The following is a 25,516-nucleotide window of genomic DNA, read 5'->3' as shown; positions in this document are numbered from 1 at the left end:
TCAGTTATTTCCAAAGCTGTTAATGTGTGCCAAAAACATTAGCTCAAAAACACAAAGCCACACATTGAGCACAGTCAGAAGAAACTGTAGTTCCAGATCCGTTGTCATAGCTGTGAATGCTCCGATCCCAGTGTGATGTTGACAGTGTTGTGGCAGGTCTGATGCCAGCGTGATAACAGCTGTGTTGTCTGTCTCCAGGGCCCACGAGGAGAGACAGGGGAGAAGGGAGAGTCAGGCCCACCAGGAGCTGCAGGACCCGCTGGGGCCCGCGGACCCCCTGGAGACGATGGCCCCAAAGGCAACCCTGTATGTCAGAACCCCTCGACAGAAACTCACCTGATTCCACTATGAGTAGTGCCACTTGTTTTAACGCTGGATTCTACTCGGTGTCAAGATGGGATTTGAACATGTGTTGTTTTCCTCTGCAGGGACCAGTCGGCTTCCCTGGAGACCCAGGTCCCCCTGGAGAGCCAGGTGTCGGTGTAAGTGCTGCTTGAGAATGTATCTTTAATCCTTGAATAAATCTGCAGAGCTGTAGCTCTGTGTGGATGTACTGTATTGCAATCTGTCTTGGAGGCAGTATCAAATGCATTCATGAATATGTGAGGATCGGCGCTGAGAAGGTGGATGAATTCTGTATTGTCTGGAATGAAAGGTTCCAGGCCTCCCATCATCAGTAATATGTTTGAGACTTCCCACCAGTAGAAGTGTTTCCAGGTGAATCAGAGGGATGCTGTGACCTTGTGTTTGCATGTGTTGTGTTCTGTCAGGGTGTGGACGGCTTGGCAGGAGACAAAGGAGATGACGGGGAGGCTGGACAGCCGGTGAGTTCACTCTTAATCACAGTCTATGAATGTATGACTAGATTCATGCGTAAACAGATGGAAAAATGTCACCAATCTCTTTCCACCCACACATACTGTGAAGGCGTTATACTGTACATACAACAGTTGGTCATCGTTTATACATGCATGTATATATGCACGGCTTGTGTTTGGTGTTGAGCATAATCACTGTCTTTAATATTCAGTAGTAGCTACGGTTAATGAACAAAGATGAGTAGAATACAATGTTTAAAGAGAGAATGGCCTTTATGTGTTTGTAGCCATGTTAGATAATCATGGCTTTGTGTGCCTCCACCTCTTCCTCTGTAGGGCCCATCTGGTCCTTCTGGAGAGGCCGGCCCACCTGGTCCTCCTGGAAAGAGGGTGAGTACAGTACACAAAGAAATTAAATCATAGAGGATTTGTCTCTGTTATTACACTTGTTGCATTTGGTTTTATTTAGATGTGTCACTTTAAGCTGTGGCACCATGCACTAGTCTTGACGAATCAAACCAAATCGGATTCTTTTGTCCTACCAATATAACATATTTATGACCTTCTTCACTTGCAGCAAATTACATTTTATGGCAAGCAATACATGACTAAACCCACAGTACAATGAAAATGTTGGACAACATCAGTAATGAAGCCTCCACCTTGAAATTCACTTCATTCATTCAGTCTATTTGCATTCTTTGATATGAAAATGTCAGTTCTACATAAGCACATAAGTAAATACGTGTGCACCAATGAAGTCACATTTCCACTCATAGGTTTGACTCATTCCTCTGACTCAGAGTTGGCCAGTACGTGTGGAGCACAGACTGTTCAAAAGCTGCAGTCTTTACTTTCCGTCATGTTGACTCAGTAGATGTAAAATTTCTGAAAGGTACCAACTCCAAGAGCAGGAGTGGTATAGCTCTCTGATTGCCCGTAGCTTAGAATGCTCTAAAGCATTAGACTTATTAATCTTGCATGTCTGAGGCCATTCTGTGCTCTGACTGCAGAAATTAGGCATTTATGGGTTGGATGCATTTGAGGGAATCTTTCTGCCTGACAAGCATTTTTAACGGTAGGTTAATTCTGCACTGGTGGCACAGGCTACTGAACAAATTAGAATATACGTTCATGTCCTCTTAAAATTATTTTATTGACGGGATATTTGAGTTAATATCTCATCAGGGCAATTACCTAGCCAGTCAAGTCAGTCTCTGTTCTAAATTGACTTTGGTCTGTGTGTTAATAAAGCATGGTGAGGTGCCACACACATGGTCACTTTGATGAACAGAAGCCACATTCAAGACTAGTTTCTTTTGTTTGGTCCATTAGATGATGGTCCCAAGTGACAAAATGGTGCTTTTATGTCTTTCGCCAGAGGCCATTTTATTCAGCCTATCTGGTGGGTTTTAGCTACCGTGCAGTGTGTTAGGAATGTAGGTCCCATTTACTCACATTGGTGTTGGGCTGCCCCTGTGGGACCCGCTCTTCGTCAGAGGACCATCACCAGGTCAACAGGACTTCAGTGCTAGTCGGAGGCAGATAAATGTTGTTTGTACAGTATGCTTGAGTAACACCCTGACATCCATTCAGCTTCCTTCAGCTTTTTCATCAGATCAATAGTCAAGGTAATCACATGACCTCCATGTCTTTTCTCAGGGACCCGTTGGCCAAGCTGGTACTGAGGGCAGACAAGGAGAGAAGGGTTCCAAGGTGAGGCAATGTCTGTTTTCTAATACTGTGACTGCTCCATCTCTATTCCCCATGCATGCTTCACTGCACCTTTTCAAACACACGCATGCCTATCCATTCAAAAGGGAGTCGAGGATTAGAGCTGATTTGACAGAGACAGACGAAGCCTCTCTTAGATCTTGGATTGTCAAAGCAAAGGCCTAATTGGACGTCAGAAAGGCTTAATCTTCAGTTTCTGTCAACGAAACTGACATGAAATCTATAGATCTTCGATATGCGCTTAACAGCTGCCTCTCCCTTCTCATAGACAAACGGATGAGATTCAGAAACAAATCGGTCCATGCAGTGCGGATCTCTTTTTAACATGTTCTCTATGAGGGGAATTCATTCGATTTAATACATTTTCTGGTATGCTCTGTGTGACTATTAGTTGTTAATGTGGTGTGATTGTAGGGTGAGGGAGGAGCTGAGGGCCCTACTGGTAAGACTGGACCTGTCGGACCCCAGGGACCTTCAGGAAAGCCTGGACCTGATGGGCTTCGTGGAATACCTGGCCCTGTTGTGAGTTGAACTAAGTGGACCAAAGTTTCATGATCAGAATCCTGATTGTGTTTAAAACACTTATCTGTACAGCAAAATACAACTGTGATTAACTAATGGGATTTACTGTGTATTTTTTAGGGTGAACAAGGACTTCCTGGTGCGGCTGGACGTGACGGCCCCCCTGGACCAATGGTAGGAGAAAGGAGCTCTCTCTCTATCTTTTGACCAAATGACCAGTCAGAGCATCATTGATATTCAGAAGCATTTTAGTTGACAACTTGTTTTTGTTTCTGTCTAGGGACCTCCTGGACTTCCTGGTTTGAAGGGAGACCCTGGTTCAAAGGGAGAGAAGGTACAGGAAGTTTTTTTATTCAAATGCTTTACTGTAAAATGTCCTGTATTCTGTACATATGCATATATGCTTCCTCACTCTCTTTATCTCTCACTCTTTATTAGGAAGTTTTGTTCATCGCACAATAGTGCCCAAACGGATTTAACTGTGTCATTTAATATGTATACATAATAATATTATATTTGTTATGGTCATTGGATTATTTCCAGCCTGCAGTAGTCCAAAGAGAAAACGGAAGGCCATTACTATGTGTAGCAGGTGCTGTGACAGATCACCCTAGTAAAATATGACAGCCACTAACAATTATTTACTGGGAGATCAAAGACTAGTCCAGCCTTGTTGCCAGGGACTGTTCATAAACCTGCTGGTGGTTCCTGTATCGACTCTCCTTTGTATAACAGTACGCTTCACAACATGCATTATTAGATTAGCTCTGAGAAGATGCACATGCAGATAGAAGTTTTAGAAGATACCCAAATCCCGGAAATGACTCAAAATCCCAGTTACAGCTTCAAGTATTTTAAAGATGGTCGTGTGATTTCCATGATCGACCGAAATTAATTGTTTATCCGTCTTTTTGTCCCCCACCTTAGGGTCATCCTGGTCTGATTGGTCTGATCGGACCCCCTGGGGAGCATGGCGAGAAAGGAGACCGAGGTCTGCCCGGACCACAGGGCACTGGCGGAGGCAAGGGTGATGCTGTAAGTACACACAAACTGGTCTATGCTATTGGTTTAGAACATGTCAATCCTGCCTGTGACTAGTGTTTTTATTGGCTGGATCTACTGTTTCATCTACTGTTTGTTCTCAGGGTGTCGGTGGTTCTGGTGGTCCTCTCGGCCCCCCTGGTCCTCCTGGAATCCCTGTAAGATCAACTCTTTAATCTACATGCATCCGTTCAGCATCAGTATCAATACCATAGCTCACTTTATTTCCTGTCTGTCTCCTCCTCAACCAGGGCCCTCAAGGATCCAAGGGCTCCAAGGGATCATCTGTAAGTTCACATATTCTCTTTGTTATCACATGTGATCCCTATCTGCCTGCATGTGTGGTGTGTGTCTTCGCTGTGTCCCTCACGGCTTCCTGTGTTTCGAACCTTCTAGGGTACCGTCGGTCAGAAGGGAGACACCGGACTGATTGGACCTCCTGGTCCTCCTGTAAGCGAAAGTCTCCTTCTCCTTCTACAGCACAGATTTGACTGGAAAAGCACACATCGGATAGCTACAGCCCCACTGATGGATTTCGATTCCCAGTCTCATTGACCTCTCGCCTCTGTGACTCAGGGCCCCCCTGGTGACTTCATCCAGCCGCTGCCCATCCAGCAGGCTGCCAGGAAGACCAGACGGCAGGCGGACGAGCAGGGAGACGAGCCCGTGGCTGATTATGGCATGGATGCCATGACGGGTATGGAGGATGTCTTCGGTTCCCTCAACAACCTGAAGCAGGACATCGAGCGTATGAAGTTCCCCATGGGCACCCAGGACAACCCCGCCAGAACCTGCAACGACCTCCACCTGAGCCAGCCCGACTTCCCTGACGGTGGGCGATGGAGTTCAAACAACAGACCTTAGTTAGACAAAATGTCTGTTATGACACTGGGCCACAGAGCCCCGATGCAGGTTGGGTTTTTTAAACAACTTATGTTTCTTTTGTGTGTGTAATCCTCAGGTGAATACTGGATTGATCCCAACCAGGGCTGCACAGGAGACTCCTTCAAGGTCTTCTGTAACTTTACCGGAGGAGGAGAGACCTGTATCTACCCTGATAGCAGGTCTGTTGGTGTAAGTAACTGAAGTTATTCACTATAAAACCATTTATACAACTACATCCAAAATCACAAATATGACATCAGGTCATATTACGTCAGGTTAAGGAAATTGACTCTGGTTACAGGTTAGAATATCCAACTGGCCAAAGGAGACTCCAGGTTCATGGTTCAGTGAATTTAAACGTGGTAAAATCGTAAGTAGACCAACACATCCACTCTCAATGTCTTATTTCCACAGCAAGATCCTTTTCATAGAACAAACAAATACAAGCAAACACATAGCAACTTCCCACAGATTGGATTCTGTACCAAGCGTGTCGTTAGTGCCGTACCGAAGCCCGCCCCTATCCCTTCATCCCCATATCTATTTTAATCTCTCTCCACCAGTTGAACTACGTGGATGTGGAGGAGAACTCCATCAACTCTGTCCAGATGACTTTCCTCAAGCTGCTGAGCTCCTCTGCCAGGCAAAACTTCACCTACATCTGCCACCAGTCAGTGGCCTGGTACGATGCCAAGGCAGACAACTATGACAAGGCGCTGCGCTTCCTGGGCTCCAACGACGAGGAGATGTCCTACGACAACAACCCCTTCATCAAGACCCTGTCGGACGGCTGCTCGGTACAGTGCTAACCTAGACCCAGTAGTGCTAACCTAGACCCAGCAGTGCTAACCTAGACTCAGCTGTGCTAACCTAGACCCAGCAGTGTTAACCTAGACCCAGCAGTACTAACCTAGACCCAGCTGTGGTAACCTAGAGGAGTCAGGTGGCTGAGCGGTTAGGGAATCGGGCTAGTTACTCAGAAGGTTACCGGTTCGATTCTCGGCTGTGCAAAATTATGTTGTGTCCTTTGGCAAGGCACTTCACCCTACTTGCCTCAGGGTAAATGTCCCTGTACTTACTGTAAGTCGCTCTGGATAAGAGCGTCTGCTAAATGACTAAATGTAAATGTAGACCCAGCAGTGCTAACCTAGACCCAGCTGGGGTGTTAGATCGGTTAGACCACTAGTAGTTTGGTCGATAGTGTGGTCGCTATTTGGTCCAGCGAATACATCATGATGATACAATGAGAATGGTTGACTCAGGGATTCCGGATTTAACAGTGTTCACTTGCATTGTATTAAAACCTCTCTCTATCTCTCCTCCCCACCCCCCTGCTCCCACTTACACACACACACACACACACACACACACACCAGCTGAAGCAGGGCTACTCCAAGACCGTGATGGAGATCAACACTCCACGCATCGACCAAGTGCCCATCATTGATGTGATGCTGAATGACTTTGGGGATCCCGCCCAGAGGTTGGGGTTCGAGGTCGGCCCAGTCTGTTTCCTGGGCTAACCAAGCCCCCTCCCAGCTGAAGGACAGGGTCGCATACCGAGACCTGACACCCCATCCTCTCGCCCCTTCTCTCCTCGCGCCAAACCTGTGTTTTATTTTTATCCAGAAGATCAGCTTGAGCACGGAGAAGGTGTCCCACGCCCTGTCGTGTAAGCATTGTCCAGGGGATAATACTCCTCGCCCTTGTAGGGCCAGAATCACATGACTTTAACTTGTAATCCGAGTGACATCAGGAGAAAAAAAAGGACATTTGATGCCGTGGCGGACAGAGGCGCACTTTCAGCAACAGAGGGAGGACTCCACTTACCCCCCAGCCCCCACCCTCCCTCCCTCCTCTCACCCCCAGCCCCTCCTCCTTCCCTCCCCTCACCCCCCAGCCCCTTTCCCTCCCTCGCCCCCCACCCCCCGTCCCTCCCTTGCTACTCTCATCCAAATCCCCCTCCATCCCTATCCACCCTCACACTCCAGACCCCCAGCCTTCCTAGCCACCTCGCCCAGCCTGCCCCCAGCCCCCACCTCACCAAGCCTGTCCCCAGTCCCCCTGTCTGAATGCTCCTGGTGCTGCTCCAAATAAAACCACAGAGGTGCTTTTGTGCAGAACACAAAACACCAAGGTGCTACAAAAGTGCATTTTGATCAACTGTAATTATTATTATTATTTTGTACAATACTGTTCTTTCTGAATCCACTTTCAAAACTTGCATGTGTACCAAGCTGGTAAGGTTTGAATAAATGTGTGGTAACATTATAGAAATAAATTTGCAATAAATATATTTGTTTGTTTTAAAGGTCTGTTGAGAACTACAGTAATTGCGAAGTAATATCAAGTTGTTTTTGAATGCAGTGTTAATATCAACAATTCGGTTTAAAAAATCCCCTTACTTGTAATTATGAAGAGACCCTTTTTGTAAATATTGACCATCATGAGCACTTCATCCTTTTCCATTTCCTCAAAAAATAAAAAGGTCACAAAACTGGACAGAACTACCTTTTCAAACTATGTTTACTCCTTGTCATTTGAGAGTTTATCTAATATTATTTGTGTCCATTATCAAAGCCAGTATTAAATAAAGGGTAGTTTTGTAAAGATGTCTTAATATTGCTTCAATGCAATATCAACACTCATGAGCTTATTCTACCAGATAGATTCTATTCCTCCCAATGGTATACCTCAATTGCTCTAGATAAATATTGAGATGTTAGGCTATTAAGCCCTGTATATATCTTGATTATACAATTAAGTTTATATATTTGGGTAGGGAAAGGATAAAAACGTATTTGTGTACCTTTTTTTGTCCAGTGCCTTGGTGAATGCACAAAACACCCCCTTGGTGCCCTTTCTGTAAGAATAAAGAAACATTTTCAATGTACTTTGGACAGTTCATTCAAAATATTAAAACTGGATTCAGAACAATGTTTGACTGAACGGCTGTGTTGTTCCCTATTTTGGTGCAGAAATCCACTTCCTGGTGATTCTGTGTCTCTGTGATTGTTCCTGTCTTCGGTCTTTATCCTCTCATTCCCTTCAGATTGGTGTGATTATTGCTACAGTATGATGTGTCACAACTGAGCTGAACCACAAGTGGTCTGATCTCTCCAAGCCTCTCTCGCTCTCTCTCTCTTCATCTGACTCTGATGTGACTTGGATCATGGTCTGTCTACATCTCCATTTAATTAGCATCCACACTGTGTGGCTGACTGGAGTAGCATCAAGACAAGAGCTTTCTAACCTGTGTAACTGTGTTTACAATCTATGTAAGGCTGAAATAAATGTGTGCTACCTTTCCAAATGCATATTGCAATAGTTTGCATTCACTTACGAAATACACTTTCCTGGCTACCATCCCATTCCACCTCCCAGACAGTGAGGATAGTGAAGCTGGTTGTCTAAACATCAGGGGTGGCCACAAAGTTACGTTTACGCCACATTATTTACATTGAGGTTGACTTCCATTGTGTCACCAGAGGATGCATGGGAACAGTAGTATTGTTTTCTAAGGGAACAGCACTGCTCATACTCAACAGTCCTGTTCATAGTTTCAGTCACACAAGAAACAGTAACTTGCATGTGATGAATTGATAATGTTTGTAGTAAAATCATTCTGATTATGATCAGTATATAGTTTTTCCGGATGCATCTTACATAAAATCTTGGGATATTACCTTATGTTAACTAGCCATCCAACACAAAAAAAAATAATAATCTGTACCTGTAGAAAACTCTCGGGAGGCAAATCTGTTCTTCACAGATTAATAATAATTAATCTCGCTGCTCTAGGTATGACGATATGCTGCACAAATGTTAGTCTCTTCCAAATTAGGCACATTGATCAGTGTGGAGAGAAGACATTACAGCACAGAATCTCATATCTACTGAATGTGGATAAAACACGGAGGACAATAATCAGGATGTTCTTGTTTTTGTAAAATAGTAATTGTTTACATACTTGTTGTTCACCTTTTTGTTCATATTACATCAAGATCATTATTGTTATTGCACGTAAAAGAGGGTTTGTCAGGTGAATGAGTTCATCTATTAGTAATCCATTTATGTCTGACTACAATTTTTGTTTGCTATTTGACTGTTCAATTCAAAATAAATGTGCATGACAAATAAGATGGTGGATGAGGAGAAATGTCATTCAAGTGGCCTCCAGTCTCTTACGTAGTAACTGCAGCAACATTTATCAAGTTCAAGTAGCCGACCTACGTTTTCCAGAGGAGCCCTGTACCATTCTGCCTCCTTGTCTGGAGAGGGTCGAAGAGACCGCTTGACTCCTGCCTTATTTCCTGGTCTGACCCTGCCTGATGCAGGCATTGATTGGAGTGTCAAGGTGTCGAGCCCTCCCACCAGGGTGAAGGTGACTCCTGCAGAGGAGACAGTCTCCCAGACAGTTCACACTCAGCACTTAGTGTTCTGCAGAGATAGAATGATAGATAGATGAATGTGTGAGTCTCATTTACAGTAAGAACTCTACTCTTCTACAAAGGGGTTGGATGAATACCAAAATCATTCACTTATATTTAATTATTATTATATGCACCCTTGCAAACATACACACATTGACTTACACTTTGAGTCCAATCTGCTTCCTCTCACGTTTTTAACTGCTTTTGTGTGTGTGCAAGAGAGAGAGAGAGAGAGAGAGAGAGAGAGAGAGAGAGAGAGAGAGAGAGAGAGAGAGAGAGAGAGAGAGAGAGAGAGAGAGAGAAAGAGAGAAAGAGAGAGAGAGAGAGAGAGCAAGAGAGAGAGAGAGTGACAGCAAAGGAAAGAAAAGGAGACAGAGGTAGCGATGTCTTCAAAAGAACAACTTGATGATGTCACATCCGTTGTTAAGCAGGTCCTTCACCCGGCAGTTTTTTTTACTGCTGCCACAAACTTTTCTCCCTCGCGGGCACTAGCGGTGCATTTCTCTCTGCCCACATGGCAATAGCGCGTAGAGAGGTGATGAGTGTGGATCTACCTTCACTGTCTCACTGTATTTCGTCAAAAACTAAACGCCCGGCATTTCTCCATTGTTTACTTTGCACTGCAGCGACTCTTACGAAACGACGTGCGTGAACATTTTGGGAATCGGTGGCAAATAGTTTGCTAATAGGATGCGGGCGCTGTCCGTGGTGCTGAATCCGCTGCTGTTTCTGATCCTCTTCGGATACTGCCCTTCAGCGGTGAGTTTCAGTGCTCTTTTCATCGGGTGGGAGCCTTCACTGCACTATGGTGGGTGTAGATTAGAATAAAGAATTGCGTAATTATTTCACATGACGGTGTCATACAGAGTTTGAAGTTCGTAAACGTGATGAGAAACCGTTTTTTGGAAAGATGCATTGTTGCTTAAAAATTAGAGGGGGTGTTTTCCAGAGAACATGCTGAAGAGCAAGTCAGCTACGAGAAGGGGTTTCGGATGAAATTTTAATTTCAAATGTATATATATTTCTGCAATCAATGATAATTGTAACAAGAGTACTGTGTTGGGAATTATAATTCTCTCTCTTTCTCTCTCTCCTCTCTCTCTCTCTAGCTTCATCTCTACCTCTCTCGCTCTATTTCACACACAGAAACACACAGATACACATGCACACAGACTGCCCTGCTTTTGCTCACATCAACCGTATTGGGCTGATATTGATCTGGGGAGGTTGCCAGGGAAGTAACTCACTTTTAATGGTGGCTTAAATCATTGTAAGAAACAATTACATTGACCCATTGGCCCTAAAATGCCAAAATGGAAATAAAGATCCAAATTCCCTTTCCAAATGATTTATGCACAATGTGAATGTGGCATATCCTGGCAAATCTGAACATTTAAAGCAAACATTTAAAAATAACATTTCCCTTAAATATTTCACTTTTGACATTACAGTATCATGAAGTGCACCAAACAAAATATTTATTTTTTATCCACTGAAATTTATCATGGAAAATGACAGATTGATCAAAACATTTGTACAAGAAGCATGATTGATTCAATGCATGCCTGCACTGTAAAACATTTGTGTGCAGTGTTTTAATGTGCATTTTAGTCCTAGCGGGGAAACTCTTTCCCATAATTGAATGTGCTGTAGAGAATTAATGTTTTTTATGATTATTCATGACATGAGGCACTTGGAGGCCATATTACCATCTTTGGTCTAAGAGTCTAAATTACTGTTGGAAACAAAGAAGGAGCAGCTGTCTCAACAATCTTATGAACAAAACTCTCCATTCCCAAAGCAGAGAGCTGGGATAGAGCATCCGCCTTGGCTGGGGTACAGTGGAGGATGAATGTAGAGATTATAGTGTGGAGAGTTAGCAGGATGTGTGTCTGAGGGAGAAAAGAGAGACCATTTCACCACAATGCACCAGAATAAACTAGCCCCGGTCACGAGCCTTTCAAACCTCTAAAGTATTGTGGAGGGGGGGTGGGGTTCAAGCCCATTAAGACCTGCTGCCATGACAGAGACAGTGGTTTTTAACAACAATTAAGCCGGCCCACTCTCGGGGCTCTGTCCGTTTGGGTTGACTCTTCACTCAGTGGTGTGAGCTCACGAAGAGCTTCAAGACGGACCAGGTCCTCCATTTGTTCTCCTGATCAGTAGTCTTCAAATCTCGCAACATGTTCTCATGCCAAATCTACAGCTTGAACACTGTGTAGATATTTAGTGCCAAGTGCATTTGTGCAGATGCGGTGCTCCAGTATTCCTGCTGCGAGGGAGGTGGCACACCTACCGACAGACACAGAGGAACGAGAGTTTCTCTTGTTCCTAGTGTGCAGCTGGAGCACTCAGCCCTGAGCTTTCTTCCACTGGAGGCAGGACATCTCACTCTGCTCAGGGGGAACCTGCTCTTTCATGTCAGGACTCAAATCTCTGTGAACTGTAAAAGCAGACAGAGAAAGAGGCTGGGAGAAAAGAAAGAGAAAACAGGAGATTAGGAGCGAGGAGAAATATGTTTTATTTACAGTACAGCTACAATAAGCTGGCTGGAACGTTGTTATGAAGCAGAGCTCAAGAAGAACATTTAGATCAGATGATTATCCTTAAAGTGGAAAAGCTTGCTCAATTTATAGATATACATTTGAATAGATTGTGTTTGTGCCATAAGTTGGATTGTGTTGCAGTATGTTGGTTGATTTTAAATGCAGCAATATTTCATTTTCAATGCTTCTGCTTTAAGGTTGCTAATTTGCCAGTGCTTTCATGTATGCAGTTTACTGGATATAATCTAAACCAAGCAGATACAAACTCACATCCAATAGACTTTTTCTATGAGGGATGCAAGACTCTACTGAAGTCAAGTTATTCTTCATTCTGAGACAGCAGTATTTATTGTTGGTGGGTAGAAAATCCACCATATGCCATTTTCTTTTTAGAGAAAGCACTTTGTTCCCCAAAGAGGAACCCTCAGAACTTGGTGAAATTGGTTATGTCAATGTTAAGGCATCTTGTAGAATTTATGACCCATGAGAGCAAGAGTCTGGATGGAAGGGATGTTTTTCAACAGTGTGTGTGTGTGTGCGTGTATGTGTGTGTGTGTGTGTGCATGCGTGCGTGAGTGTGTATGCGTGCGTTTGTCTGTGTGTGTGTATGCGTGTGCATGTAGACCATCAGGCCGAAGGAGGGTTGGCAGGTGTACAGCTCAGCTCAGGATGCAGACGGCCGCTGTATCTGCACAGTGGTGGCGCCTGAACAGAATCTCTGCTCCAAAGACGCCAAGGGCAGACAGCTCCGCCAACTCCTGGAGAAGGTATGGACACTGCGAACACGCTCATCATGATATTGAAATGTGACCTTTCTACTTCAATAATTGATGCATACGTGTGTATGGGTTTAAATATCTGGTTAGTAAGGGACTTCCTTATTGTTAAAATTGTCACTGCCAAGACAAGGGCCATAAAGGAGAAACATTTTAACAGTTTCATTGTTTTATATTTGTAGTTAACATGACCCTATACCTTCAGCAAAAATAGATCAATTACATAGTTTCAAATAATGTACAAAACATCTGATACTCACACATACAGAATAAACACACTCTGAATGTCTTTTCTAGAACTAATCCTCACACAGACTGAGGTTCCATAACTCCAGACAACCCTTCTTTAAACCTCCATTATGAATGATCTTAGTTGGATGGCCGTATAGATGGGCACAAATGATCTTCATTATACTGGGTCAGACCAACATAACACATGTTTCCTCATCACACTTTGTGCTTATAGAATGTGTGAAGCCAGCATGGCCCCTGCTGCTCATCTATCCATAGTAATTGTCTGTTTAAAAACATTAGCCTAGCCTACTTTTCAACGTATTCATCCCTACAGCATGCCATGGGGCGTAATTCGCTAGGGTTTTAAGCTGACGCTAATGTACTAAGTGGCCTGGGGGCTTCAGTAAGGCCATTTAAGGTCACATCCGCTAGACCCTGAGAGGCATGGTGAACACAAAGAGTGTATGTGATGCCACTTTGCTGGTAGAAAATGCAACAATGATGTGCATTATAACAGCAACCAGAGAGAGAGAGAGAGAGAGAGAGAGAGAGAGAGAGAGAGAGACAGAGAGAGAGATATAGAGCGAGAGAGAGAGATAGAGAGAGAGAGAGAGAGAGAGAGGGAGAGAGAGAGAGAGAGAGAGAGAGAGAGAGAGAGAGAGAGCGAGAGAGAGAAGAGAGAGAGAGAGAGAGAGGGAGAGAGAGAGAGAGAGAGAGAGAGAGAGAGAGAGAGAGAGAGAGAGAGAGAGAGAGAGAGAGAGAGAGAGAGAGAGAGAGAAAGAGAGAGAGAGAGAGAGAGAGAGAGAGAGAGAGAGAGAGAGAGAGAGAGAGAGAGGAAACGAGATAGATTAGAGAGAGGGAGAGGAAACGAGATAGATTGATCCATTTTCACTGTGGGCCATTTAATAGTACAATTACTGGTGCGCTTCTGTGGAGACAAATCAATTAAAGAGAATCATCATTAAGACTGTAAGCCATAATCTTTTTCCAGAACTTGATATAAAACACATCTTGTGTGTGGTAAGTATGGAAATACAACAATATAAAAACATTCTATCTCATGTATCTCATGTTCTATCTCATGGGAGACACAATCATTTATGTGGTCACATCTTTCTTTTGTGAAGGTGCAGAACATGTCCCAGTCTATCGAGGTCCTGAATCTGCGAACACAGAGGGACTTCCAGTACATCATGAGGATGGAGAGTCAGATTAAAGGACTGAGGTCAAAGTTCAGACAAATTGAATCGGACAGGAAGCCTTTAGCAGACAAAAACTTCCAGGTGCAATTGTATTATTCTTTGTTGTGTTTGCTATAACATTTTATTCAGATATAAATAACAAAACATTGAGCCAATCAGTAATAAAGTGAGTCACTCTACCTGTATTGTTCATCTGTGGACCGTGCAGGAGCTAAAGGGGAAGATGGAGGCTTTGCTGCCTCTGATCCCCGTTCTGGAGCAGTACAAGATGGACACCAGACTTGTCTCCCAGTTTAAAGAGGAGATCAGAAACCTGTCAGAGGTGCTAACCACTATCCAGGAGGAGATGGGGGCCTACGACTATGAGGAGCTCCAGAAGAGGGTCTCGAGTCTGGAGGGCAGGCTCCGCAACTGCATGAGCAAGCTCAGTAAGTCCCCCAAGGCCATCTACCAGAACCACTCTGACGCATGGTGTGTGGAGCCTTCCGCTAGCTAGCTCTATTTACTGAACGGTGTCCATCTTAACTGGGTGCTGTTTTTTGGGGAAATAGGGATCCTTATTTAGCATGTTTGGAGTTTTATTTTCTGTGGTATACAAATAGGATACAGGGTATGTCAATTCCATCCGGTCAGCTGATCTGGGATCAGCCCCAGTATCAGAGGCAGGGAAGGGGCTGCTGGAATGTAGGAATGGAAGCATATCTAATCAGTGTCTTGTGTCCCCAGCCTGTGGCAAGCTGATGAAGATCTCTGGGCCTGTGACAGTGAAGACATCGGGGACCAGGTTCGGAGCCTGGATGACTGATCCACTGGCCTCTCCTACTAACAACAGGGTGTGTGGAACCGGAGTGGCATTTTTGACATTGTATTTGTGTGGCAATAGAAGCAGAGAGCCAAGCAGTCCCATCCTCTATCTGATCTGTTTTTGTCTGACATCCTGTATTTCCCTCAGGTTTGGTGCATGGACAGCTACACCAACAACCGTATTGTTAAGGAGTACAAGTCCATATCAGACTTTGTTGCCGGGGCTGAGTCTCGAACATACAACCTGCCGTTCAAATGGGCCGGTACTAACCACGTGGTGTACAACGGCTCATTGTACTACAACAAGTTCCAGAGCAACATTATGGTCCGCTACAGCTTTGAGACCGGACGCGTGGCTACCCAGAGGGCCTTGGAATCGGCTGGCTTTCACAACGTTTACCCCTACACGTGGGGCGGCTTCTCCGACATTGACCTCATGGCGGACGAGCTGGGACTGTGGGCCGTGTATGCCACCAATCAGAACGCAGGCAACATCGTCATCAGCCAGCTGAACCCGGACACCCTGCAGGTTCTCGGCACCTGGAACACTGAGTACTCCAAGAGGAACGCCGGGGAGTCCTTCATGATCTGTGGAACCCTCTACATCACCAACTCCCACTTGACGGGGGCCAAGGTGTACTATGCCTACTCCACTAAGACCTCCAGCTATGAGTACACGGACATCCCCTTCCACAACCTGTACTTCCACATGTCCATGCTGGACTACAACGCCCGTGAGCGCGCCCTGTACGGCTGGAACAACGGCCACCAGGTGCTCTTCAACGTCACGCTGTTCCACATCCTTAGGACGGACGACGACTCCTGAGGAGAAACGGTCTCTGTGTTCCCCTTTGTGGTGGAGTGTTATACTTGGTGTGTTTCTTTTCTACAACTGTTTTCTTGTCGTCGCTGACTCTCTCTTCCCCCTTTCTCATGTTTTGCACTCAAACTTGTCAGTGACAATGAGGGATGGTGGTGACATGTACTTGCACAGTACCTTGGCTTTTGCATCCATGGCTGCAGATAAGAAAGAGTATGCCTTATTCATTGCAGTGTATTCTGTAAGCCCAAGGGAAACAGCTCTTGTGCATGAATGTATGTCTATCCTGATAGCATTTCTACTGTAACTCTGTATCCGTGTCTTTTGTATTGGCAACCGTCGAATTTCTCTTAAATATAACATAATTTATTACCCTACAAAACATTATAGTTCTAAAATCCATAACATAAAATGTATCTATTTATCATAAATGATTAATATACACTTGAAGAAATAAACTTATTATTGTTTTGATTAAGTCATGTGTACAGTCTTGGTTTATTCATGATGGTAATTTCCATAAGTACTGGCCCGAGACATTCGAAGCCAAAGAAATGAGCTGCCGAATAAGTTGCCATATGTGTGTGAGGTTTGACCTTAGAATGATTAACCACGAGGCAGGCAAGAGATACAGCTGCACGCTGCCTGACAGGGTTCTCATTAAACAGAGATCCTGAGAAACTAGTGATAGCAAACAAGTGTGTGCCTGTGTGCGCCTGTGCGCGCATGTGTGTGTGTATGTGTGTGTGCATTTGTGTGCATCTGAGTAAAAGTCTTCCAGCTGTTTAGTCATCCCACGCTACATCCTTGGGGGTCTGTTAGCCGAGAGCACCCTGAGAGCAGGCCAGCCCACAGATAAACACACCACACTGCAGGGTACCTGGCCAGCCCACAGCTGGTCCAGTCACTGACAGCCTGCATGGTGACACACACCATACACACACCATACACACACCATACACACACCATACACACACCATACACACACCATACACACACCATACAAACTCCCCTCCTCCAGCTTACAGTAGTCGATCGATGCTGGTCCACAGGTCACCTATCCTACCTCAAGTCAGACACTGAGGGAATCTCTATTTTCATGGACATCTTAAGTAAAATATATCCGATGGCTCCGTTTCACTAAATAACAACAAAGTCTGAACAAATCCTGAAAAAGAGAAAATATTTCGTACGTAAACAACTGCAGAACTTTCTCTACTAATCCTCCTGGAAAATATAGCATGACTGAATGCTATATTTGAATGGTATGATTTAATCCTTCAACAAGGAGATCAAAGACTGTTGTATATATTAGAATAGTCTTCAACACTTCACACAACAAAATTAGGAAAAAAACAACTCTTTGAAAAAGCTGCCTTCAACTCAGTCAGTGGATGCTTTACCAAATCAACATACAGTTTGTGTATAAAGACGAGTAGCCCATTTTTAATCCCTAATGACAGCTGCTCCCAAGTGATATGTAACGAATGTGTTAGCAGAGAGACTTGATGTAGACCACTGTAGAGAACTGTGGTTTACATTCATTCTGTGTTATTGATTTTCTTAAGACTAATAATCATGGAAATGGAAGTTTAATTCTTGGCTTCTGGGTTTGGTCTAGCTGTGTGGACAATGTTAATGACTGCAAGACCACAGTGAAAGGTCTCGTAATATTGAACAAGTACATTCAAGTAGATGATGACAGTGCTTTTAAAGGATAGTGGCGATCACATGTGTGTGTGTGTGTGTGTGTGTGTGTGTGTGTGTGTGTGTTTGTGAGGGTTTTTCCCTCTTACCACCACTCCTTATCTGTGTCTGAGGCTGTCCCTGAGCTACAATGACAGCCAGTGATTGGGTCCCATAAACCTGACAGCGCAGCAGGGCCACTGCCACCATAGAGATCCATTAGCTACATTCCTCAATCTCGCTATAAAACTACATTGTATTAAAGACAAACAGTTGAGCGTACGTACAGTCAAAGGCCCACTCCACATTGAGCCAAATGCGCTCCCCACTTATTATTGCATTAACCGGCTCTGACCTAAGACTACACACGGCTTATGTAGGCACACTGAGTTATCATTTCCATGCCCTGAGGATGCTTGTGAAGCCCACGTCCCGTGTGATGCCTGACAGATCCTGGCTGGGAAGGGCAGGCCGTCTGTCAGCCTCCATCGCTGGCCGAGCAGGTGTCAGCTGGGGGGAAGAGGACTGTGACGGACAGCAGAGAGTGCCTGAGCATAGAGGAGCAGGCCCCTCGTCTAAAATTAACTTTGTGTTTCGGAGGCTCACAGATTGATCCATGCCCGCGGCAGGCACGGCCATAGCATGGGGCTGGAGCAAAACAGATTAGACTGATTCACTCTAGGAAGGCTCTCCGGCTTGGCGGGGAGATGCTGTTGTGCATCCCGTAGTCATTTCACCGTTGTGTGTTTGCTTCATTTGAAAGACAGGAGATGAGAAACAGATTTAAGATGAATTAATGATGGTGTAATATTGATCAAAACGTTTTTTTTCTCAGAATTTCATAGCAAGCTCAAATAGACGAAAACCAAAACCCACAAATGCAGCCAACTCATATGATACACATGACACATCACATGACACATCACATGACACATCACATGACACATCACATGACACATCACATGACACATCACATGACACATCACATGACACATCACATGACACATCACATGACACATCACATGACACATCACATGACACATCACATGACATATCACATGACATATCACATGACATATCACATGACATATCACATGACACATCAGCCAGCTTCAAAAATATACTTTTTTGAATGTGATACTTGGGGGTTTTGTATTTTATTAGCTTTGTACAAAATACCACAGACTTGTTTCTGTGTCTTTAATGAGTTAAACTGGGCTTGGTTGGTGGTCCCCCCTGACACTGGGGGTCTGTACAAATTGAAGTCAGATGTAGTTAGTACTTCCACTGAGCTCAGCTTGTTCAGGTGGGGCCCCTTTAGTCTGGTCAGGTTATTCTAAATGGGCTGACAGATTGAACTTGCTGTGGTGCACATCAGCTCTTTCTAAATGTAGCACAGCTCAGAGGCTGAGGATGTCTCAGGACTCTCTCTCTCCCTCCCCCACTTCCTCTCTCTCTTCCTCTCTCGCTCTCACTTTGATTAGCATATTACAAATGAAGAACTTTGAAATTCTATGTGTCTGACACGTTACTTATTCATGCTGTATAGAGTAATACTTTTTTCTTCTATTACCATTGAGTTTACATTTTTGAATGTAACAATGGGCCTGTGTGTAATTTTTTGCAATTAGAAATTAATTGAGAATATTTCCCAAAAGTGCTCATGTGTCAAACCTTTCCTCCCATCAAATCACAGCAATATCAAGTCCATTGAGGCCAAAAACCAAAGTCATTCATACTCTCCCCTGAAAGTAACAATGTACAGATGAGAAACTCATGAGAAGGGCACTCGTGACTACGCTAATGACTGTATTTGTCATCTCTCTAATGGCTCGCTGTATCATCCCTACACCTTGGCCTGTGATTGATGGTGATGATCACTTAGGAAAAGCAAGAAAGGGTGTTTGGATCAGGATTTGACGGAGCCCCTGGATCAGTGTTTACCATGATGGAAGGATGAAGGATGAAGGACATCAGGTCAACAGTGCCCAGACAGAGCAAAGTTATAGACAACTGCGAGATGCACAAGTCGCGTTCTGCGTTCTTCCATCAGAAAGACCTTCTCCACATGGAAGCTCATTACAGCTCTAACTCTCATGTTACTGTAAATGGGTGAGCCCAGTTCTAGAAATATCACACACAAATACAGTTTTAGAATATTTGTTGATTGCCGAAGGGAGCGGAAGATGGGGCACACTAATGATGAGTGAAGACAACAGTGTGGATTAAAGTTAGGCTCAGTTTGATTCCCTCAGGCTGAAACACAAGCCCACACAGAGGGGGCAGCCCAGGCAGCGCTCTCCCAGTCGTGCCAGACATAGCTGTCCGAAGCGATCTCACCACCATCTAAAACCTGCCTTCCCCGTTGCCACAAGATTCTAACCCAATAAATAGACTTTGTCTGTCTCCATTAGGTCCCAAGTGTCCTCACATTGAGACAGTGGTATTTTTATCTGTGCACTCTAAATGCAAATGACCCCACCTTGGGAATGGAACACAGTGGATGATGAAGACAAGTATTTGCCGCAAGTCTATTAAGATGGGCATAAGAAATCAAAATACTTTGTCTTCAGATTTTTCTTTTTTTCTTTGTCTATGTAGTCAGCACTGTCAGGAAGTACCATGGAGCAGCAATTATAATTTGCATCACTGTAAAACCTCAAATAAAGAATTTTAAATTCAACTCCTTGCTTGTTGAGTGACTCCCAGGGGTGTTGTGCTTAGTAGAGCATGGCTAAGTAGAATTTAGGCAGGATTGTGTTTTTAATTTACATTATTTCACTTTGTTTTTATAAACGATTACAGTAATAATGGTGAGGGGTTGTGTAAGCTGAAAAGGAGTTGTTTGCTAAGATACCGACCCTGGAGAACATCCAGTCTGGTTGACGTAGCCTCAAGCAGTATAACACACATTTGATCAATGATTCTTTATGTGGGGCCACACAGACATGCAGCTTCCTGGATTCCCGGAGAAAGGTTGCCAGACACAGTCAAAATGGACAGGAATTTGTTTTCCAAAAGATTTGTATACTGTGCTCAGATGTTTAAGTGGAATCACCATTGTCTATGGATTGCATGGACTATGACATCTATAATGTGTTTATGACTCATACAGACATACACTGACTTTTTTGTCAAGTGTGAACAAGTTCATTATTATTTTTGCCATTACCCATTTTTATTTTCAGTACATTTGACAGAAAGTAATGTCACTGCCCTCTAGTGGTGTTGGAGGGAGATCTCAAAGTTTTATTGGACTAAATACAAGTAACATAACATTTGCTGAATTGACTACAAATATCACATGTATTCTATGGATAGTACCCGTAGGATAAATATAATTTCTTGTTTTTGTATTTTTTAGCACAACAGAGCATGGAACAATTGACATCAATCGTTTTGTTCGGTAGAAAGTATTCCGTTTAGTTGAGTTGCACCTTTGATACAGTCAATTAGACGAGATGGATGCTTGACTACTGTCAAGCTGTCCCCAGGGGAGGACGCCTACCATTATGTTTGGCCAGGAAAAACGCTGATCATGTGATCAATTCGACTGTGGTGTGATAGGCACATTCTTACACACTGGCAAAAACTGCTTTTATTCTTTCCAGTTGGAGATCTCTATGCGGCCAGGTAAACAGCAGCAGAATAGTGACTGAGGTGGAGTGCAGATTCTGAAGTTGGATGATGGGATCAACTAGGAGCAAACAAGACAGACGCACCAGGATGATGAACAGAGTTTCTTTCTTTGAGGTAAGACAGGTCTGGTTTGGGTTACTCATCTGTTTTGGATGCATGCCATGCAAATCATCGTTTTTTTCTTGCATTTTGCAGAGGATTCACATCATGAACTGATTCCGATGCATTAGATAGTAGAGACATCTGTGAAGTTACTGCAGGTGTGAAACTCCTGTAGTTTTACTATCAGCGTGTTGGATCCCCTGTTATCCAATGACATGTTGCAAGCATAACGCTGGCTGCAGCACTGATCCCTTGGCACCATGCCGACAAGCAGATTCAAAGACCAAGAATGTCAGGAAGTCATAGGAGAAGTGGTGTTGATGCTCGCCGCAGGGGGTGTGTTAAAGATAAACAACATGGCTTCTGCATGTCACATTACACACCATTTCATTTTATTTACATTTGATACAGGATTGTTTCGTCAAAAGCGTCACACTGGGTATGGACTATATCATTTCTGTCCAAACATGTTGTAACTGATAGTGAAACATAATCAGAGGTCAGAGGTCTTCCATCCCCTCAAGTTGCAAAATAAAATAGGCCAGTGAGGTCATCGAATGAATACCAGCCTCTTACCTCAGGCCAGACGTATTGAGCTCCAGTCAAACCTATAGCAAGCAAGCATGCAACTACATCTTGACTCTTGCACACACACTCCCTCATACACACTCTTTCTCACACACACGTTCTCTCTTTGTCACTATGGGTTTTAACCTACGAGATCTATACACCGTAGCTCAGTTTATAAAGTCCAGGTGTGGCGATGGATTAAAGGCTGCAGAGGTAAAAAAGGATAAAAACTATGTTTTTTTTGAGGTGGAGATTCTGGATTCAAAGAAGTTACAGCTTTGCTTTCTGGACAAGGTGAGTGATTCACTTTCCATCTTTCATCCAGATCATTGTGAAAGTCTATTCATGTTCATTACTTTTCGTGACACTTAATTATTCTGGCAGGTGGAACCCAATGCTACCATAGGAGAGATCAAGTGTCTGTTACACAACAATTGTAAGTGCTCTGTCATGTAATATGTGTAAATACTGTAATACTGTCAATAAATAACACCGTTTTACCCTATTTAAACATTGCTGTTTTAGTTTCTTAGCTTTCCCCAAAGTATTCACAGAGGCATCTTTGTCAGGTCAATTTAATTGAACATCAGTTTGATGGGGGTTTTCACAGATCCTAAATGGTATCCAGCCAGACAGGCCCTCACCCTCCACCCTAGTAAGTACCTGGAAATTCACCAAATCAATGGATAGAGTCTCTTTAATGGTAAATAACTGATTTCTGGGGGCTCATCAGCAGTTATGCATTGTATTGTTCCAGTTATTCTATTTTCAGTTTTCTGTTGTTGTGGTCATAAGTCAACTTGAATACTTGTCAAATGCATTTGGTCATAGCAATTGCAACTTGACCACCAGCAAGCTTTACATCGTAACACGAAGATGTTTTGATGCAACCAAAGAGCGGCAACAGCTGGGTTTGTGTGTGCAGATTATGTGCCAGCAGTTCACATAGAAGTGAATGGCAGAAGCCATAATGTAGTTATGAGAGACTGCCATGCTGATGAATGGTCTGACCCAGTTCTCAGCTGACCTTGTCATCTTGAACAGCAGGAAAGAGAGTGTAAATCCTTTATATCTTTTCATGTCTTCACCTTCAGTGTTAGCATCTCTTTCACAAAAATACATATATAAAAGGTGCAAATAAAATACCATTGAATGTAAAAATATGATAAATATTGACTTAAAGGGATTATGAGTGTTTTAGCTGCTTGTAATTTCAAGTAATTGCTCTACTGGCCACCAACCATCAGATGGAAAGTCCCTCAAAGATGATGAGGTGTTAGAGAATCTTCCGGTGGGGACGTCAGCAACCATGTTCTTCCATGACCTGGGCCCTCAGCTGGGATGGACCATGGTGAGATACGACCCATGCTTTGGTTATCCTGCTGTGTCTGACAGTACATGCTGGAAAGTGCAATCAACGCACACTTATGTCTCTCTCCCAGGTGTTTTTAGCTGAATGTATCGGCCCTCTGTTCATCTATCTTCTCTTCTTCTTCCGACTACCAAATATCTACCTGACCCAACATGACTACACCACCAGCCCCCACTCAGTGGTCAAGTATGAAGACAAGCTCTATCAGAACCTCTCCCTGTTTTCAGAAGACCTGCGATGAAGTGTTTCCTTACTGTGTTACCACTGTAGGTTGGCCTGCATGTGTCACTCTCTCCACTACATCAAGAGGCTGGCGGAGACCATCTTCGTCCACCGGTTCTCGCATGGTACCATGCCTTTGGAGACCATCATGAAGGTAGGATCCTGATACCCCTCTGCACCTGGACAGTTTACATGGCTGTTTCGTTGGTCAGTGATACAGTGTCATCAACTCATTTGAAGGATGCACTTTTTTGATTGGCTGACATTGCTATTTATTGTGCCTGGGTTGAGATCCTGGTGTTGAGGCGTCCGGGCGACAGTTGGAACACCCGAGGAGGCCGAGCTCACCAGCCTGACAGGGTCTTGGCAACTGCCAGTGGTCACCAGCCCATTCCTCCATGCACAGACCAACACTATCTCCTCACTAAGCTCACTAAGACTTTGGAGCATTTGCACTAGGACATGTAAAACTGGCAGTTCTGCTGAACTCTGTGCTGAAGCTCTCAACCCTAAAACATGAAAAAGCTTGACATATTAGAACACTAAAAGTACTTGTGTTTTTTCTTTTAATTTCAGAACTGTCTGTATTATTGGGGATTTGCTGCCTGGCTAGCTTATTACATCAACCACCCCCTCTACACAACCCCCAGTGAGTACACCTTGTTTACATATCTGCTGGCTGATATCGTGGAACTGAGTAACTCTGTCTTTTACAGCATATGGGAATCTTCAAATAAATAGTGCACTGGCATTGTTTGTGGTATGTATTATTCTCCACCCTCACGCCATCATGTTCGTATTACAGGAAATGCAAAACAACTCAGTTACAATCATCGTCAACCTTCTACCAAGCTCCATTTATTGTTAATTTCTCTCCAGCTATGTGAAGCTGGAAACTTCTCAGTCCATTTAACTCTCAACAACTTGAGCTGCACTGGTAAGCTACTTTGCCAGCATCTGCATGCACATGCACACATACACACACATTCCTCCCATCACCACTGCTGTTGGATGTCCCATCTGACTGCCAACCAGTTGGCCTGCAGTGAGGATATTTCCATGACATTGTGAGCTCAGTCTCGTAACACTGTCCTGCTAACAGGTTCCAGGCCAAAATGTATCCCTTACCCCACCAGAAACCCACTGACTTGGCTTTTCTTCTTTGTGTCGTGCCCCAACTACACCTATGAGGTTTGTGAGACTGACTACTGCCTATTGTTTAGGATATTGTAAATATGGCATAGTGTGTTTTCATAGTGCGGTAAGATTGTAACATTGCATATTTGAGCTTTTTAAATACACCTGCTTGAGATAACGGCAGATCCTTGTTCCATACAGGTGGGAGCATGGCTTGTTTGAGCTTTTTAAATACACCTGCTTGAGATAACGGCAGATCCTTGTTCCATACAGGTGGGAGCATGGCTTGGTTTTAGTGTCATGACCCAGTGTGTCCCAGGTACAACCAAACGTTTGATCCTCTGAAATACCAACTGATAAATAGCATTCTTATAGAAGAACCTGATGCGAGCCCCTTTCACTTCCCCACAGTGGCAATATTCACCTTTTTTGGCTTCATCCAAATGACCGTATGGGCAAGAGAGAAGCATCACATCTACACCAGAGAGTTTACCAACTACCCAGAGTTAAGGACAGCCATCATTCCACTCTTCCTCTGATACAAGCCTTCCAGCCATCAGTCAGCCAGTCAGCCAGCCAGCCAGCCAGTCAGCCAGCCAGCCATCCATGCCCAGCCAGGGTGACAGTGGAGGAGGGCAGTAACTGGATACAGTGTCATATCAATCAGCTTTGTGACAGCTGCTCAGAATAGTGCTGTAGGGTATCTGCCAAGCCAGCTCTCAGCCACATCTCTTATGACCTAGGGTAGCTTCAGCCTACAGGCTCTGCTCCACAGTCCCCTCCAGCGGACCCCCGTGTCGAAACCCTGTATTGAGGGGACAGTGGGAGGGGCTGTTTACCACACCTCACCAGTGTCTGTCTGAGCTGTTTGGAGCTGGGGGATGGGGGGTGTGCCTGGGAGACTCAGGAAAAACAAGCAGCAGAGAAATAAGCATTGACAGGATTCTTTTTTTTTTTTTTTTTTTACCATCAT

The 25,516-nt window shown here is 44.1% G+C and overlaps 3 protein-coding genes across 4 annotated transcripts in view; all 3 read left to right on the top strand.

Annotated features, from left to right (window-relative positions):
* Nucleotides 1–8,317, top strand: part of LOC124472096 (collagen alpha-1(XI) chain-like) — a 54,972-nt gene extending 46,655 nt beyond the window's left edge. For both annotated transcript variants that reach the window (XM_047026689.1, XM_047026688.1), the window contains 17 exons: nucleotides 199–306; nucleotides 429–482; nucleotides 771–824; nucleotides 1,155–1,208; nucleotides 2,481–2,534; nucleotides 2,967–3,074; nucleotides 3,195–3,248; nucleotides 3,355–3,408; nucleotides 4,002–4,109; nucleotides 4,220–4,273; nucleotides 4,367–4,402; nucleotides 4,512–4,565; nucleotides 4,692–4,947; nucleotides 5,077–5,189; nucleotides 5,302–5,370; nucleotides 5,564–5,797; nucleotides 6,377–8,317. In XM_047026689.1, coding sequence (XP_046882645.1) covers nucleotides 199–306; nucleotides 429–482; nucleotides 771–824; nucleotides 1,155–1,208; nucleotides 2,481–2,534; nucleotides 2,967–3,074; nucleotides 3,195–3,248; nucleotides 3,355–3,408; nucleotides 4,002–4,109; nucleotides 4,220–4,273; nucleotides 4,367–4,402; nucleotides 4,512–4,565; nucleotides 4,692–4,947; nucleotides 5,077–5,189; nucleotides 5,302–5,370; nucleotides 5,564–5,797; nucleotides 6,377–6,523 — 1,611 coding nt within the window. In that variant the 3' untranslated portion in view covers nucleotides 6,524–8,317. The remainder of the gene's footprint in view (nucleotides 1–198; nucleotides 307–428; nucleotides 483–770; nucleotides 825–1,154; nucleotides 1,209–2,480; nucleotides 2,535–2,966; nucleotides 3,075–3,194; nucleotides 3,249–3,354; nucleotides 3,409–4,001; nucleotides 4,110–4,219; nucleotides 4,274–4,366; nucleotides 4,403–4,511; nucleotides 4,566–4,691; nucleotides 4,948–5,076; nucleotides 5,190–5,301; nucleotides 5,371–5,563; nucleotides 5,798–6,376) is intronic.
* Nucleotides 8,318–9,907: 1,590 nt separating this feature from the next.
* LOC124472755 (noelin-3-like) lies at nucleotides 9,908–16,212 on the top strand. The gene is made up of 6 exons (XM_047027768.1): nucleotides 9,908–10,192; nucleotides 12,603–12,746; nucleotides 14,117–14,272; nucleotides 14,400–14,619; nucleotides 14,918–15,024; nucleotides 15,144–16,212. The coding sequence occupies exons 1-6, from the start codon at nucleotides 10,124–10,126 to the stop codon at nucleotides 15,819–15,821; spliced, it is 1,374 nt and encodes a 457-aa protein (XP_046883724.1). The 5' UTR covers nucleotides 9,908–10,123; the 3' UTR covers nucleotides 15,822–16,212.
* A 5,717-nt stretch (nucleotides 16,213–21,929) lies between these two features.
* LOC124473159 (very-long-chain enoyl-CoA reductase-like) lies at nucleotides 21,930–25,389 on the top strand. Its single transcript, XM_047028457.1, has 12 exons — nucleotides 21,930–22,106; nucleotides 22,197–22,248; nucleotides 22,423–22,467; nucleotides 23,060–23,163; nucleotides 23,255–23,370; nucleotides 23,455–23,560; nucleotides 23,983–24,055; nucleotides 24,123–24,166; nucleotides 24,286–24,343; nucleotides 24,509–24,597; nucleotides 24,817–24,862; nucleotides 24,955–25,389. The coding sequence occupies exons 1-12, from the start codon at nucleotides 21,945–21,947 to the stop codon at nucleotides 25,080–25,082; spliced, it is 1,023 nt and encodes a 340-aa protein (XP_046884413.1). The 5' UTR covers nucleotides 21,930–21,944; the 3' UTR covers nucleotides 25,083–25,389.
* The last annotated feature ends 127 nt before the right edge of the window (nucleotides 25,390–25,516 follow it).

The sequence above is a fragment of the Hypomesus transpacificus genome, chromosome 10 (genome assembly GCF_021917145.1).
Source record: "Hypomesus transpacificus isolate Combined female chromosome 10, fHypTra1, whole genome shotgun sequence".
Taxonomy (NCBI): Eukaryota; Metazoa; Chordata; class Actinopteri; order Osmeriformes; family Osmeridae; genus Hypomesus; species Hypomesus transpacificus.
The sequence above is the reverse complement of the archived record's forward strand: the minus strand, read 5'-3'. Positions and strand labels throughout refer to the sequence as shown.

Bases quoted from the DNA above. Each gene is read 5' to 3' on its own strand.
- LOC124472755 (XM_047027768.1), top strand. From the start codon at position 10,124: ATGCGGGCGCTGTCCGTGGTGCTGAATCCGCTGCTGTTTCTGATCCTC. The intron at 12,747-14,116 runs GTATGGACACTG...TCTTTTGTGAAG, and splicing joins TCCGCCAACTCCTGGAGAAG to GTGCAGAACATGTCCCAGTC. The intron at 14,273-14,399 runs GTGCAATTGTAT...TGGACCGTGCAG, and splicing joins TAGCAGACAAAAACTTCCAG to GAGCTAAAGGGGAAGATGGA.
- LOC124473159 (XM_047028457.1), top strand. From the start codon at position 21,945: ATGGGTTTTAACCTACGAGATCTATACACCGTAGCTCAGTTTATAAAG. The intron at 24,167-24,285 runs GTATGTATTATT...ATTTCTCTCCAG, and splicing joins GTGCACTGGCATTGTTTGTG to CTATGTGAAGCTGGAAACTT. The intron at 24,863-24,954 runs GTACAACCAAAC...ACTTCCCCACAG, and splicing joins CATGACCCAGTGTGTCCCAG to TGGCAATATTCACCTTTTTT.